Below are 16,831 nucleotides of genomic sequence, written 5' to 3' on the forward strand. Positions count from 1 at the left end.
AAGTGCTTAATTTCCCGCAGCTGGAGTTTTGCCAGCAGTCTAATGCCCCAGGTCCTCAGGAGGTGTGTTGTTCCCACTCGTTCATCAATTACTGAACACCTACTGTATACTGTGGAAACCCTGATGGCACAGTGGTTAAGAATTCGGCCGCTAACCCAAAGGTCGGCAGTTGGAACCCACCAGGGGCTCCTTGGAAGCTCTATGGAGCAGTTCTACTCTGTTCTATAGGGTCACTATGAATCGGAATCAGCTTGACAGCACTGGGTTTGGTTTTTGGATTTGACTGTATACTATAGGGTCGCTACGAGTTGGAATTGACTGGTTTGGGTTTACTGTATACCAGGAGCCTTGGCGCTATTCATAATTTTTTCACTGATTAACTCTTTTCAGAAGTAGACTGCCGGGTCCTTCTTCCTAGTCTGTCTTAGTCTGGAAGCTCAGCTGAAACCTGTCCTCCATGGGTGACTCTGCTAGTATCTGAATACCGGTGGCATAGCTTCCAGCATCACAGCAACACGCAAGCCCCCTCAGTATGATAAACTGACAAACAAGGTGCGGGGGTGGGGGGTACAACCAGAAGGCTCTTTAGAAGCAAGGATGGCGAGACTGCGTCTTACATACTTTGGACATATTGTCAGGAGGGATCGGTCCCTGGAGAAGGACATCATGCTTGGCAGAGTACAGGGTCAGTGGAAAAGAGGAAGACCCTCACTCAGCAAGATGGAGTGGCTGCAACAGTGGGCTCAAGCATTTTGAGGATGGTGCAGGACCAGGCAGTGTTTCGTTCTGTGGTACATAGGGGTGCTATAGACGGAGGTGACTCGACGGCACCTAACAACAACAACAACAGGAGCCCTGGTGGTGCAGTAGTTAAGAAACCTGCTGCTAATCAAAAGGTCGGCAGTTTGAAACCACCAGCCGCTCCTTGGAAACCCTGTCGGGCCATCCTACTCTGTCATATAGCGTCGCTATGAGTCAGAATCGGCTCGAAGGCAACCGGTTTGGTTTTTTTACTGTATACCAGGCTTTGGATTAAATGCTATACCAAACCAGGCAGAAGGGATACGTGGGGAGGGCTCACAGCCTAGTGGGGTACAGTGGAGGAGGCTAACATCTTAATGGGAAGTTTCAGAGTGACCTAATGCTGTGATGGGGGCAGGAGCCATGTCACCAGCGGTACCTGGTATGGAGTACAATAAGTGTTGATAAAAAGAAGATGCGTAGAAGAGTGCGGGGGCAGGAGAGGTGGCGGTGGTCTAGGCTGTGGGCCTGGTAAAGGTCCTTGTTGTTCAGCCCAGGAGGGCAGTGGGGAGCCATGGCAGGTTGAGAGCAGGGGAAGGACCCCGATGGATTTCTCCATCTGGCAACCACGTCTCTCCCTGGGGACTCTCCACCCTGCTCCCTCACTGCCGTCCTCCTTCCCCAGTAGTGTGGTTATATTATGTGGCCTTTCATGTCTGGCTTCTCTTACTGAGCTTGATGTTTTTGAGGTTTGTCCACACTGTGGCGTGTATCAGAGCTTCATTTCTCTGTATGGCTGGATAATATTCCATGGTGTGGATATACCCTATTGTGTCTATCCACACATCACTGATGGACATTTGGGCTGTTTCCACCTTTTGGCAGTTGTGATTAATGCTGAATAATGTTTCTATAAACATGTGTGCACATGTGTCTGTTACCTGTTTTTTTAATGATGTGAACTTCTTGCCCGTGTTTAAAACTTGGGCAATATCACATACAAACTCTGATCCCCAGTTTGTCTCTGAAGAGCCAGCCACATTGGACCCACCGCTGGCCATTGCTAAGTTCAGCGACCCCCTCTCCCAGCCCCACTCTCTTCTCACTTCATCGGTGCCTCAGATCTTTCCACCATCACGGAGATCTCCTTAGCATGGCTCCTGTTGATGCACGAGAGATGAAATGAGAGATTCCCTGAGCTGGGCCCATAGTAAGAGCTCCAGTCAAGCTAGCTGGTCTTGGTCATTCATCCAACAAAGATTTCCAAATACCTACTAGGTGCCAGGCACAGGGCTAAAAACATCAGTCCACAACACACAGACCCCTTCCCCTCTAGTGGAGGTGAGAGTAGTTTTGAAGAAGGTAAGGAGGGAGCCAAGTGGACCTTTGGGGGAAGAGGATTCCAGGTGCAGGAACAGCCTGTATAAAGCCCCTGAGGCAAGGCAGCGCCCGGTGAGTTGGAGGAACAGTGAGGAGGCCAGTGTGGCTGGCGCAGGTGAGCGAGGGGGAGAGGGCAGGGCCTTGTGGGCCGTGGGGAGGACTTGGCCTTTCACCCTGAGGGAGGTGGGAGCCCTGGAGGGTTATAGGCAGAGGAGGGAAGGGACCTGGCTCAGGTGCTCACAGGTGACCTCTGGAGGTCTTGGCGGAGAACACACCCTGCAGTGAGTGGGTGGGGCGAGTGGGGACCGGAGGCCCCAGGACGGTGCTTCCAAAGAAGGAGGGAGAAGGTGTCGGACACCTGGAGGTGAGCACTGGGCCAGTGGATCTGCCCACGTGGGGGCCTGGGGGTGACAGTTTCCGTTGCACGGGGGGAAGGGGTTCTCAAAAGCCCGATGGGAGTGTACCCAAGAGAAGACTGGGAGGGGAGGCTGTGAGAGTAGACCCCGCACTCCAGGCGTTTGCTGCAAAGGGGCAGAGAAATGAGCAGGAGCTGGAAGGGAGGAGGTCCAGGGAGCGATTGCCTTGTTCTCCCATGGAGATGCGGGCTGGGGGGACCACCCAGTAGAAACGGAGAAATCGCTGAAACAGGAGAGAGGGGGAGGCGAGAGGCAGGCTGCCTTCGAATAGCGACGAGAGGGTGGAGCCCCGTGCCCAGGTTGCGGGCGGGACCCGGGGTGGGTGAGGCAATCTGAGCGGCATGCAGTACCAGGGGCGGCCACCAGATGGCGCGGCCACCGCCTTCCCAGGGCGGGAATCAGGCGAAGCCCCGGGGAAGGGCAGGTGCTGGGGGGGTGGGGGGTTCTGCTTTTGGGCTCTGGGGGCCCCAGGAATCCTAGGAGGGGGTTAAAGCTCTTGCCAGCTTCTCAGTGCACCCCACCCGGTGGGCTCTTCCCCTCCAGCACTAACCTGCCCCCCTCCACTGGGAGCTGCAGGGGGCTGGCACACAGTCAAAGCAGAAACAAAACCAAACCCACTGCGTCCATTCCGACTCATAGCAACCCTATAGGACAGAGTAGAACTGCCCCATAGGATTTTCTAGGCTGTAAATCTTTATGGAAGCAGACTGCCACATCTTCCTCCCCCTGAGCGCTGGTGGGTTCCAAGGGCGGACCTTTCGGTTCGCAGCTGAGCGCTTAACCACTGTGCCACCAGGGCTCCTGGCATACAGTAGGTGCTCAATATTATGAGCGGCCGGCCAACTAGGCACAGGAGTCTAGTTGGACACGAATGACGGGGTGGGGGGCCGGGGACCTTACTGGGAGGGACCCTGTGCCGCCTGCGGTTGGCCCCAAGGGGCGCCGGCTCCCCCAGCCTCGTCGGCGCCGGAAGGGGCGGGCGCCGGACGCCCCCGGGCGCCGTGTCACCGCGCCTCGGTTGCCGGGTAACCGGGTAACGGGGCGGGAAGCCCAGGCCGGGGGCGCAGCTGCACAAGGCGTGGGTGACACTGGGCGGCAGCGCGTGCTGATGCCAGCCGCCCCCTCCCCAGGAGTAGGGGCGCCTCCGCATCGGGCTCATTCATTGTGGGGGCGGTTATTCTGCGTCCCAGCCAGAGGGGCCTGGCCAAGACCACCTCCAGGCCCGAGGGCTTCCTAGCCCACTGCCTCAGTTTCCCCAGAAGGTTGACGGCTGTGGAGCCTCGATCCCACCCACCACACTGGTGGGCAGGGCAGAGCGGCTCGGAGAGCCCAGGGCTTCGGGGCCAGCGACTAGCCACAGGAAGAACCTCACAGACGCAGGAGGTAGGGTTTAAAAAAGAGATTGTTTAATTAATTAATTAATTAAATACAAGGATGAGGCCAGGCAGGAGGGGGAGGGAGAGGGGGCGCCCACCCACGGAAAGCCAAGGTCCTCGGGGGCCCTCCCTCCTGCAGGCCCCCACTACTAAATGGCTGGCACCCATCCCAATACCCAGAAGCTCCTCGTACAGAGGTTCTCCAGGTCCCTGGACATTGGATGGGGGGAGGGACAAAGAAGAGTTGGGGGCCATGGCCCCCTGACCTACCACCTGCAGACTGGCACCAGCCAGGTGGGGCCCAACCAAGGGAACATCCAAAGTCACAAAGGTACACAGGGTCCCAGCCCCCCACCCATCCCCACAGACTAAGGCATCTCACTATCAGCTGCCAGAGAGAGAAGGGTTTGAGGGCACAGGTGGAGACAGCCTGGCCCTGTTGAGGACCCCCAGGTGAGGGCCGAGAAGGGACCTTCTGGAGCCCAGCTCCTAAAGGCTTCCCCTTCCCCCCTCCCCCAGGACATTGGGGCCCGCCAGCTGGGGAGGATCCAAAACCCCAGCCTGCAACTAGTGGGGGACCCCTGTCAAAAAAACCCTGCAACCAACAGGGGGGCCAGATCCTTTCAGGGTCTTGGGTGGGGAGCCTGCTGTGCCCCTTCGGGTCCAGGGCAGGAGTCCTCAGCCCCTCTGTCCAGAAGATGGGGGCATAAGCGGTCTTGGCATTTACACCCCCTCCCTCCCCAAGCTCAGACCACGGAGACGCCCCCCCAAACACACACCCCTGAGGACAACAGACCACCCACGCGGGGGCCCAGAACAATAAAGGGATTGGCGCCTGAAAAAATATTCTACCCCGCCCAAAAAAACGAGCTTTTTCCCAGGAGCCGGCCATTCCTGCTCCAAGTCCACATGGAAGGTTCTGGAACTCAATTGTGTGGCCGAGGGGCTGTCCCTTTCAGGCACCCAGAAAGAAGAAGGGTATTAGGGGGAAGGAGGATGCAGGATGCAGCTGAGGGCCCGAGAGAGCCTGTGGCCCTGCTGTCCCAGGCCTGACACCCCACTTGCAGGGGGGGTGAGGGGTACATCATAATCAATGGCTATGGGGGTCCTGAATGTTTGGGATTGATTGTCATGAGACACTGCGGAAGGCCAAAGTCGGGGACCCTACCCCGGCAGGAGCAGGGAGGCTGCGTCCATGGTGCCAGCCTCCCCCAACAATCTCACACACAGACACCCAGAGAGGGGCAGTAGGGCCCCTCCACACCAGCAAGACAGGGAAATAAATAAAGCCGCATTCACTCCCCAAGTGGACCCTGTCCCTGCCTCCCCCCCAACCCCTGCCCAAAAAGTGAGTCACAATGCTCTTTGGAAGCAGCCCTGGGGTCTCCCCATACCCACCCCAAGCCCCGGGGGCCCCTATGGAAACCCTAACACCCTCCTGCCGCCACCCTGTCTGGGTCTGCAGGGCGGCCCCTTCTGTGGGCAGTGGGCAGAACCTGGGACACCTGAGATTGAGTACCCAAGGGAGCAGCTGGGCCACCCCATTTCCCTGAACATCTCCAATGGCTTTCGGTGGGGTTGGGGCCCCAGAGTTGGGTGGGGCCCACAGTGACCCCTGGTTCATCTATGGCTCTTTGCAAAGTTCACCCCAAATGGAAGGGAACAGCCTGGGAGTGGAGTCTGAGCCCTTAGCAGGGGGCTCCTCTCCTAGGAACCCCACCCCCAGAGAAAGCAGGGAAGTGGTAACAGTGACCCACCGTGGCCTGCTGGCCACCCCCTGGGGTCCCTGTCTAACAGATAAAAGGAGAGTTAACAATCGCGGCTATTTACACACACAGAAATCCCTTCCTTTCTGCAGGCCCCAGCCATCCACCGAGACCCCTGTGACCTGGTCTCAGCCTGGCCCTACTTTCTGGAGGGCGTGCCCAGGGTTCACAGGAGAAGGCCGGCAGGGGCTGGGGCTCCCTGTCCGCCCCCCTGTTCCCATGGGTGCTGCTGGTGCTCCATTCCAAAGGGCCAGGTACCCTACAGGCCGGCAGGGCCGGGGCTGGCTGAGGGGCTGGCCACAGGGCTGCCCGCCAGGCTGCAGGGCAGTGAGTTGCTGGGCGAGGCGCTGCGGGCACCGGGGCGCCGGAGCAGTTCTGGGCGGAAGTCGGGGTGGCGGCGAGCATGCTTGGTCAGGTGGTCGCTGCGGGTGAAGCGCTTGGAGCAGAGGGGGCAGTGGAAGCGCTTTTCCCCCGTGTGGGTCCGGTGGTGGCGGGCCAGCTCGTCTGAGCGCGCAAACTTCTTGTCGCAGCTGGGCCAGTCGCAGGCAAAGGGGCGCTCACCTAGATAGAGAGGGAGGACAGACAGCTGTCAGGTGCCGCTCTCTTTGGAAGACAGAGGAGTCTGGAGGTGGGGGCATCCCATCAGATCCCAAAGGGTCCTCAGTCCCAAACACACACCCCAGTCTAGGAGCTGACTTGGGAGCATGAACTTAAAACCTTTAAACATGCAAAAAGGAGCCCTGGTGGTGCGATGGTTATGCGCTTGACTCCTAACTGAAAGGTCAGTGGTTTCAACCCACTCACCCAGTGACTCCAAAGGAGGAAGACCTGGGAATCTGCCTCCACCAAGGTTACATCCAACAAAACCCCGTGCAGCAGTTCTACTCTGTCACACTGGGTACCTGAGGCAGAGTCGACTCGATTGTACCCAACAAGGGGGGCGAGAGGGAGGGAGGAACAGGGAGTCATTAACTGAAGACCACTGAGGTTCTGTTCAAGTTGATGGAAAAATGGGGAAGCCACACAGGACTGATCAACGTAACAGGTCACTGAACTGTACAGGTAATAAATGTAATGGTGAAATTTTTGTTATGTATATACTCACTACGATAAGAAAAAAAGAAAGAGAACCTAGAATGAAGCTGAAGTTCCTCCAGGTCTGTTCCCAGCCCCCCAGTATGTGACCCCGTGGGCGAATTGAAAGGGCTCCCCCACATGAGCGCGCGAGCTCAGAACACACGTTGGGAGCTGGGTTTTTGGAGCGGCTGATGGTTATGTAAACGGGTCACTCCAGGCCACCCTGTCCAACTCGTGTCCATTCCCAGCCCACCCTGCCTCCCTGACTGATGGTCCAATCCTCGCCCACCCCTCCTGTGGGGCATTCCGGAGCCTCCCAGGTGTTCTCGACCCCATCAACGCCCTCCTTTTCCACATGACCACCTGGGGCGCAGAGACCCAGAGGAGCCTAGGTGAGTGTCGGGGCAGGTTCTTGTGCCGAGTGACCCTCTACCAACAGAGCGACATTTGAGGCGCCTCCGGAGCCACCTGCAGCCCAGCACCGAGGCGGGTGCGTGACCTCCGGGAAGGGGCGGGACCTGGCGCAGCCACAGGGACCGGCCCCGCCCCACAGAGCAGATGGCGCTGGAGGGGCAGCCACCATGCTCAACTTCCTCCGCAGACCCCTCCCACCAGTAGCCGGGCCCCGCCCGTCCTGTCCCTGGCCACTGCGGTCAGGGGCTCAGCTCCAGGCCTGTGCCGCCAGACTCCCAGCTAATCGGTCGGTTGCGACCCCCGCGGCGTGTGCGACGTCTCCCCAGCGGTCCAGGAGCGCCCAGGGCTGGGCGGGGGCAGGTCGGTCCCGCCCTTAGACCCAGTCTCCCCAGGCCCCTATGCTTTAGAGTAGCCAGCTCTGGTCGCCTCCGGCCACGCCCGGAACCAAGCAGCCATGGGCACCCGGGGCGGGCACCCTTCCAGACCTCGCTCCAGTACAGGCACCCCGGAATCCCCAGGTCAACCAATCCCGAGGGCCCAAGGTTTTGGAGGGGGATGGGTGATAGAACTCGGGCATCCACGTCCGTGTTCGAGACCCTCATGGCACCAGACGAGAAAAAGAAAGCTGGCTGGGACCAGGTCCCCCGCGTGGCCCCAAAAGCCGGGCCTGACCTTGACGGGGCCGCAGCATGGTCGCAGTGGCCGGGGGGCAGTCACTTCATGGGCTACCTGCGGGGACCCGAGTGACCGGGGCATAGCAAGGAGGGTTGGGGGGGCATTTGCCCCTGGGCGCAAGTCCAAGGGGAGGCAGGGGCGCAAACTTAAGAGATTGACCCTGAAAGCTCGCTACACAACTGGTGAGAGAAAACTACAAACATAAGGGGTCCTTCCACCTAGGGTCAGGGAAGGGGCCCCCAAAGCGGGACCCGGGGCAAGAGAGAGCAGAGGGGACCGGGAACGGGTAGGGGGAACATGAGACAGACCCACAGCCGTGGGGAGGAGAGTGCCTAGATTCTCGGGGCAACGCGATGACATTTCTGTTCCCAAAAGCTCTCATGGGCTGCCCTGGGATAAGGGTTGAGGGGGAGGGGAGAGCAGGAGGAGGAAGTGAGGGGGTGCCGGCATTCAAAAGGGGTTGCCAGGCTGGAGCAGCAAAAAAAAAAACCCTCCCTCATCCTCTGCTCCCTCCCTGCTACACCGGAGACCCCCAGCACCACCGGACACTGGTGCCAGGGCCCCTAAAAAAGTGTCCTACCCTACGCGACAGCTGCTGGCCACACATAGCTGAGAGGTGGACAGGCCCTGGGAGGCTGTCACCCCAAGCAGCGGAGAGGGGCGCTGGTGCCACCTCCGTGGGTGGTGTCACAGGAGGCCACAACCATGCGAGTGTCCCCAAGACCACCGGCAGCCTTAAATCCCTGGGGCTGGCCCCTTCCTAACCCACATCTCTCTCAGACCTGGAAAGCAGGGGTAGCAACAGCCGGGAGAGGGGTCCCGGCAGGAGAGCGTCCCCTACAGAACCAAGGGGCTCCAAACGGCCCCCGCTTATGGTGGCCACTGAAAACCAACAGGTCCTGGGGGACCTCAGCCTGGGAGATGGGCCCTGGTTAGAGAAGAGGGGCTGCTGGCTTCAGATGGGCCCACGCGCCCCAGGGCGCAGGGACTCTTGTGGCCATCTTGCAGGGTGGAGACAGAAGGCAAGGGACCACCCCTCGGGTTTGCCCTGCACTTCGCTCACTTCCCCTTTTGGGGCGCCAGGCCCGGCTCCCCGCCTCCGCCCCCTCCACTTTGCAGGGAGCAGGTTGAAAGGGGCGGGCGCGTGCAGCCGCAGGGAACACAGCTGCCGCACGTAGCCGGCTCACGTGGCCGCTCCCCGCCAGGGACGGGGGCCCGGACCAGGGTCGTCTAGGCGGCCTGGGCGCCCGCCAGCCCCGCCCCCGCCGGCCGCCCCGGATTGCACTGCGCACATGGGTGGTGCGCGCACGTGGGTGGTGGGCGCAGGACGCACAGGCGTCACCCCGGGCCTGCTTAATGCTAGGCCCCGCCAGCCACAGTGCCCTCGCTGGGAGGCGCGAGTATGTGACACTTTGGGACGCAAGAGGGCGGGGCCCCAGGTGGTGGGACAGGGTGCCATTGAGGAAGCCGCAGCTGGAGCTGAGTGGGCGGGGCCGCGGTGAACTTGACCCTCTGACTCAGGCTGTGCCCGGGTGAGCTCAGGACAGCGGGGCCGCCTGGCGAAGCACTCAGGAAAATGGAGGCCACATGGTCCTGGGAGCTTGGTCCCGCCATTGGGGGACGCCTCTGCCTGCTTGGCCTTAATGGCGGGAGTGTGCAATACCTCCAGGGGCAGGGCCAGCGGGCAGGGCAAGGGGTGAGCTGCCAAGGGTGGACTCCACTGGGGGACACAGGAAATGAAGAGCCCCCCCCCCGCACTGCTCAGGGCGCAGCAGACACCTACAAAAGCACGGGAAGGCTGGGGCTGCTGCCGATGGGTGCCGGGGGAGGTGGGTGCCAGGGGAGGACCTCGCACCCAGCCGGCAGTCGTGGAGAGCTACCTGCTGGAGCTGGCACCTAAGCAGGTCTCCAAGAGCAAAGAGGAATCCAGGAGACTCAGCAGAAAGGGCCAAAGGTTGACTGGGGCACCCTGGGGAGCAGGGCAGAGCCAGGCCCCCCACCCCCCAGCCTTCCTGATGGCTGTGCAAAGGCACTAGGGCCAGCCTCGGGGGGCCTCATCTCATCTTCCCCATCCCCCATAGCTTCAAATGCCACCCAGGCCGTGGCCACCTCCAAACCTATCTTCCACCCCAGCCTCCCCAGGCCCGCGGAATCCAAACCAGTTATCCGGCCCTTTGTTTCCTCACTCCCCCAGCAAGCTTCCCCTTTTCAGCCCACTGTTCAGTTCCCACCAAAAGCTGAGGACAGTCTCCCCGGCTATCTCTGGCCTCCCACCTTCCCACAGCAAATCCTGCCAGCCACCCCACGCCCCCAGTGTGCTGGGACTGGTCCTATAGTCCAGCAGCTTCCAGAGATGCAAGTGGAAAGCCCCCAACACCCTCTGCCCTGCTCCAAGCCTCCTAGGGCTCCCACCCTGCTCTGTGTCAAAGCTGAAGCTGCTCCCCGCCCCACCTTCCTCACTGGCTTCTCAGAGCCCTCTTCCCTCACTCTGTTTTCTGCTCAGCATCTTCCCCCAGTAAGGTTTCCTTGGTCCCCATGGTGGGCCCCTCACTCCTTCATGGCTGTCCCCTTAATCAGCACTTCCTGGTTCTTGTCTTGGGTTTGCTATCTGAGCCCCCCACCCACACCCCAACTATCAGCTCTGAGGACTGGTGCTCTGCTCACAGCTGGGTCCCCAGCATGGGGCCTGGAGTGCAGTAGATGCCTAATACTTGTGTGGAAGAGTTAACAGTCCTGGACAACCAAGCCCTGACTGCCCATAGAAGTGATGACAACTGATGTGGGGTGCTAGGTCTGTGTGTTCAGCCCCCTGCCCCCGGAAGGGATCACTGCTACCCCCATCCATTTAAAATTGGGGCAGTACAACCCACCTGCAGGCCCACGTCCCAGCTCACCCCCCCCCCCAACTGGCATCTTCCCTGGGGGCTGTCTGGGGGGAAGGGGGTACCACTCCCAGAAGACCCTTGGACCATGTGTGTTGGGTTCCCTCTGTTCTGGAAAGATCTCTGGACCAGGACGGCCCACCCAGCGCTGGTATCATTCACCAACTCCTGGCCTGCCTAGGCCACCTTTATCAGGGAGCCTAGGAGGCAAGGGACAGGGACGGAGGTGGTTATCACCCCCGCAATGTTGAAGGACCTACACCCACTGGCTAGAGGGAGCAGGAGCCCTCTCCCCACCCTGGGGACAGGCACCCCACCCACTGGGAGGGGTGCTGGGGAGAGGAGGTAGGCAGCAGTCTTTGGGTACTGGCCAGAGGCCGACATGCCACCCCCACCCCCTTCCACTCCTATTGGACCTGGCACTGCCCCCCCAGGTAAGCCACCAGTATGTCCCCCATCCTGTGCCCCTCACCCTGACCCTCAGGGAGCTAACAGCCTCTGCCTGGGGATAATGGGGGCTTGGCCCTGAAGGGGGGCAGCTGTCTCCCTCTCCAGGCCTCAGTTTCCCCATCTGCCTCTCCTCCCAGGTTTCATCTCCTCCTGTACCCCTGCATCCTGGGACTTCTCCCTCTGACCCAATTCGGGGGTCTGCCCACCCCTGTCCCTCCCAGAAGTGGGCAGACCTACCCTCCTCAAGGCCTCCACCAGGATCCCATAATCCCTTCTCCATAAACGGATTTTCCTCTGCAAAGCCAAGCCTCCCCCTCCCCACCCCCACCTGCCCTTGGGATTAAGTGGAACCCTTCACCTGCTCTGCCCCCTCCCCACCTCATCCTCAAGCCCCAGGCACACTGCACCACCCAGAGCCTCTTAGCCTTCAGCATGTGGTTCCCCCCCCCCCCCCCCCCCCCCCCCCGCTCCTGAGACACACCCTTCCCTGCCCTACCCCTGCTGCTTCAGGTGTGTCAGGGACCTCCCTTCCTCCAGGTAGCCTCCCCTCCCCCCTTTTTGTGAGTCCCGGGGGAATAGGGACTGAGTCTGCTCATCGTTGGGGTCCCTGGTGCCTTCCACACCTAAAAAACACACAGTAGGTGCTCAGTGTTTCTCAGGCTTAAGTAAATGGGAGTTTAGACCAGACCAGAGGTTCCCACCAGAGGTGACTCTGCCCCCAGAGGTCACTTGGTGATGTCTGAGGACATCTGTGTTTGTCAGGACTGGAAATGGGTTCTCCTGGCATCAAGTGGGTGGTTACCAGGGATGCTGCTCAACACCCTACAGTGCACAAGATAACCCCACCCTAGACAAGGATCTGGCCCCCATGTCAGCAGGGCCAAGGTGGAGAGACTCAGCACTAAAATACTGCTCCTCACAGCCCTCCCAGGCCTGACCCCTTCTCTGGATGAGGGTGTCAGAGACATCCAGAAGGTGCAGGGAAGGCCGTGTGCCAGGCACTGGGGGGACATGGGGGGGGGGGTGTCCAGAGATGAAAACAGTTCAAGAGCAGAAAGGAGACAGCCAGCCTCTCTCCTCCCGCCCCCGCCCCATCTCCAAGCTCACACACTCCGTATCCACGGCAACGGCATCAACATCTCCCGCAGCTTCCAAAGTCCTTTCCCGCCCCACGCAGGAGAGCACCGGCTGGGCCAGGAGCTGTACGCTAGACATGGGGGTGCCAGGTGTATCTTTGGAGCCCCCCTCCCCTCCCACTTGCAGCTAGGTGCCCCTGTGAAAATCCATCACCCCTTCCAGCCTCCCCACCCCTGAGCCAAAGGGGGTCAAAATCATAACGGGGGCACCATACTCCATACCAGCCTGGGCCCTCCTGTGCCTCGATGTGCCCATCTGTAAAATGGGGCAGGGCTAGGATTCGGTGCTCCCTTTGGAAGTTGGAATTGACTCGATGAAAGCGGTTTGGGTTTTTGTTTGTTTGTTTTTTTTTGGTTTTGCCAAGAGGAAGGTCATACAAGCAGTTTGCAATCAACTATTAAAGGTTGGCAGTACCGCAAAAGAAAAGCCTGGGGGTCTGCTTCCATAAAAATTACAGCTACGAACACCCTACAGAGCAGTTCTCCTCTGCAACACGTGGGGCCGCCGTGAGTCAGAATCCACCAGATAGCAAAGGTTTTTTTTTTTTTTTTTTTTGCCAAGATGACAGCACACCCCAGGCAAGGGGGAAGGGCAGGACTGTCCCTCCCAAGGGCCCTAGGGCTAGGATTCTGCAGACAGCAGGTGCCTAATTATGACCCCTCATTCTGTCTTTCCCCAGGCCTGCCCAGCCCCAAGTTGCAGCATCGGTAATGCATCCCGGGCCAACTCTGTCATGTCCCAGGCCCCTATTCCCCAGGGCCACCCACGGCAGTGGACACCACCAGGCCTGGCCTTCCTCTCCCAGGGGGCTGGACAAACCAACACACCTACATTTAAAAGAAGCCGTGGTGGTACCGCAGCTGGGGGAAAGATGCTAAATAAATGGAGATTTATTTTTTTAAGCACGTAACATCGAAACCCGTCGCCATGGAGTCGATTCCAACTTAGCGACCCTATATGACAGACCAGAATTGCCACGTAGAGTTTCCAAGGAGCCACTGGTGGATTCGAACTCCCAACCTTTTGGTTAGCAGCTGAGCTCTTAACCTATGCACCACCAAGGCTCCATAATGTCCAAAGCCCTCTGGAGACTGAGTCACAGGGCCTTCACAAAGAGGCCGTTCTTCAGGAGCTGTGCCATCCTGACCCAGCATCACTACTATAAATGGGCTCGGGAAGCAACGAGAGAACAAGACAATCAAGGCCCCCAAGGATCTGCAAGGGGGTGCACCCTGACCTCCCCTACTCTGTGGAGGCAGCACGTGGCTTGACCCCAAACATCCACACCTCCTCTGGGGTACCCTGAACTCTGCTCTGCAGGCTGCAGTCTTGCCCTCTCCAGTTGTGCCATGGAATCCTTTTTCTTCACTAGCTTAGAGGCCACCGCCACCATCATGTGGAGCCCACAAACACTGAAGGGTCCCGAGAAGCCTTAGCCACACCCCTTGGGTGCCTGGGTGGGAGGTGGCCTGGCCACCCAATGTGATCTTTTTTTCTGCCCCTCTCTTTATCTTCCTCCACCCACAGAAGCCTTTCCACCTTCGAAGACCCCCAAATGCTCCTCTAGCAGAGATACTGGGACTCCACTGCCTTGAAGAGGAGTACCACCCAGGGGCCACTCAGCTGGGAGGTGGAGGGGCCTGGAAGAAACCAGGAATCCATACAAAATCCTGTTCTGGCACCCTGGGTCCCAGTCTATGGCTCCAAGCAGTTGGGTGAGACCTCAGGGAAAGGTGGGAACCATGCCCTACTCTGTGACCAGCTTCTCCTCTCCTCCCTCCTGGCTCTCCAGCCCCCACCGTCTAGCCCCTCAGTGTAGCTCCCCACGTCCAAAGACAGACTCAGTTCCTGTGCACATCAGTCCAGATCCTCACTTCGTCTTTAGGCGGCAAGTCTCCAGCCATAAGCGGGCCGTGGACTGAGCCAAGTAACCTCCACATCTACCCTGAAATGCAGTAGAAAGACAACCTCGAGCCCTTTTTACAAACGACAAAACTGAGGCCTGGGGTCATCCCACACAAGATCAGAGCTTGCCCCGGGTCCCCAGCCCTGCTTTCTTTCCTCTCCTGCGCCTCCAATACCAAGCCCAGACTGGCCACCGGAGAGCACATTCCCCGTCCCCAGGCCAAGCTCCGAGTGTGGAAGAAGCCCTCAGGGTAGTGAGGGTGGGACCCACGGAGGGGGCAGAGCGAGGGAGTGAGCCACAGCCGGAGAGAATGACCACCCAAGACGGTAGGAAAGGACCCGCACATTCAGCAGGAAAAGGGGTAGTCCACAGGGAAACTGGTGGGGTGACCAGGACTCGCCAGGCTCCAAGCACTCGCTGCACCCCAGGCGGGGCTATGCTGTGATACGCTCTAGGGTGGCTTGGGCACCTCCCCGCAGCCGCGCGCACCTTCCCAGTTCCCTCCCCAGATGATTCTCCTCCCCAGGTGGTGGGAAAGTGCGCTAAGGTTACTTGGTGAGGACTAGAGCCCTCTAGGGTTCCCCTCTCAAGTCCTCATCTTCCCCTGACTAAACCCCCCCACCCGTGCACCCAACTCCGCCCTCCGCCTCGCTGAACCTCAGAGCCATAGAGAAAACGTGCCGCGTCCCCCCTGGCCCCACGCCAGACGCCTCACCGCCCTCCGGGCCGAGTGCGCGCGGCCACCCGAAGCGGCGACGCGACTCCGCCCTCTTTACAGATAAGAAGACTGAGGCTGGGGAAAGGCAGGGCCTTGCTCGGCCTCGGTGGGCTCCATCCACCGCGCCCACCCCCAAGGCTGGACGGCTGGGGGGCCAACCGGGGCACGTCCCGCCGCAGCCCCCAGGCCCTCGGGCCCGGTGAGCGCCGACCCGCGGCGGCCGCCATCCGCGCGCCCGAACCGCGTGGCCACCACGCCCCCCGCGCGCGCCCCACCCACCGAGGCACCGCCCTCCGCCTTCCCTCCTCCCGCCCGGCGCGGCGGCGGCAGCGGCGGCTCGGGCGCGCCCCCCTCCCCGCCCCCCGCGCGCCACGCAGTTTCGGGGTCCCGGCGGGGGGAGGGGGCGCCCCGAGCCCGGCTCACCTGTGTGCGTCCGCAGGTGCGACTTAAGGTGCGACGACTTGTAGTAGGCTTTGGCGCAGCCCGGGAACGGGCAGCGGTGGCTCTTGGCGGCGGCGGGCGCGGCGCCGGGGGCGCGAACCGAGGACGGGGACGAGGCGGCGGAGGACGAGGAGGCAGGCGAGGCAGCCCCCGAGGCGGCGCCGGACCCGCCGCGCAGGTCGGCCAGGATGCTGGCGGCCAGCAGGTGGGGCGTGGCGGGCGCGGGGCCGGGGGCGGCGGGCGGCGGCGGCGCCGGGGGCCCAGGCGGGCCGGGCTCGCGCCGCGCCGCGCGCACCTCCAGGCCGGCGGTGGGGCCGGCGCCCTCGGGGCCCGGTCGCCCACGGTGCACCACGGCGCCCGAGGAGATGGCCATGAGCACGTCAGCGGCGAAGTAGTCCACGCACGCCACGGCCGCCGACATGCCGGAGGGCGCGCCGCGCGGAAGGCAGCAGGAGGCGGAGCGGCCCGGCCGGCGGCGGCGGCTGCTGCTGCGAGTGCGGGAGGCGGAGGAGGAGGCCCGGCGCGCGCCGCCGCCGCCGCCGCCCGCGCTCGCCGCCCCGCCCCGCCTGACGCGCCCTGACGCACCGGAGCCCGCGGGGGCGGTGGCCCGCCCCGCCCGGAGGACGCCCCCTCGGGGCGCGAGGCCCCGCCCCCGAGCCGGCCCGGCGCCCCGCCCCCGGCGCGCCCCGCCCCCCGGCGCGCCCCGCCCCGCCCCTGAGCGCGCCCTCCCCACGCCGGCGGCGGCCGCCCGGAGCCCGCCCCTTCCCGGCGCGCCCCGCCCCCGGCACGCCCCTCCCCCGGGGCGCGCCCCTCCAGCACGAGCGCGCCCCGCCCCCTTTGCGGCGCGCCCCGCCTCCTCGCGGAAGCGCCCTCCCCACGCCGCGCGCGCGGCCGGCAGGAGCCCGCCTCCTCCCCGGACGCGCCCCCGGCCCCAGAACGCGCTCCGGGCGCGCCCCCGCCCCGGTGGAGGAGGGAGGGCTGCGCTCCCCACGTGGTCGAGGTGGGGGTGCGGGAGCAGCCGGCCCCGCCCCCCGGCCACGTGCGCGACCCTTCCCCCTCTCCGCTAGGCCGGCCTCGGGACCTGCCCTGACCGCGCCCCCAGCCCCGCGCTCCTTTCTCTGCGGGTGCCCCTCGCCCACCCTGGAGCCCCGGGGGCCTCCCCGATCTGGGCAGCGGAGCGCCCCGCGTCTGAGTCCGGGAGAGGTGGGGCCTTTCGCTCCCCTCGGGTGACTGGAGCCTGCCTTCCTCTTTTTTGCACCCCGTTCCGGGGTTACTCGTGCGTGTCCCACAGGGGGCGGGGAGGACCAGGGCCCCCCTAGAGGGCCGGGGGTCAGAGAGGGGAGCCGGGCGAGGCCGCAAAGGAAGGGGCGGGGTAGGGCAGCCTGTCCGGGACAGTGGATCCCGGCCACCAGGGTCGGGGCCATCTCCTCCCTGCCAGGGCATGGATTTTGC

General features: G+C 62.0%; 1 protein-coding gene across 1 annotated transcript; it reads right to left on the reverse strand.

The window, feature by feature from the left end:
• Positions 1-3,927: 3,927 nt before the first annotated feature.
• On the reverse strand, positions 3,928-15,909 carry KLF16 (KLF transcription factor 16). The gene is made up of 2 exons (XM_049876215.1): positions 15,362-15,909; positions 3,928-6,240 (listed from the first exon to the last, which is right to left on the reverse strand). Exons 1-2 carry the CDS (start codon positions 15,798-15,800, stop codon positions 5,939-5,941), a joined length of 741 nt encoding a protein of 246 aa, XP_049732172.1. The 5' UTR covers positions 15,801-15,909; the 3' UTR covers positions 3,928-5,938.
• Between the last annotated feature and the right edge of the window lie 922 nt (positions 15,910-16,831).

The sequence above is a fragment of the Elephas maximus genome, chromosome 3 (assembly GCF_024166365.1).
Source record: "Elephas maximus indicus isolate mEleMax1 chromosome 3, mEleMax1 primary haplotype, whole genome shotgun sequence".
NCBI lineage: Eukaryota > Metazoa > Chordata > Mammalia > Proboscidea > Elephantidae > Elephas > Elephas maximus.

Coding starts and splice junctions, on each gene's coding strand:
- KLF16 (XM_049876215.1), bottom strand. CDS start 15,800: ATGTCGGCGGCCGTGGCGTGCGTGGACTACTTCGCCGCTGACGTGCTC. Junction 6,241..15,361: donor GCACCTGCGGACGCACACAG/GTGAGCCGGGCT, acceptor CTCTCTATCTAG/GTGAGCGCCCCTTTGCCTGC.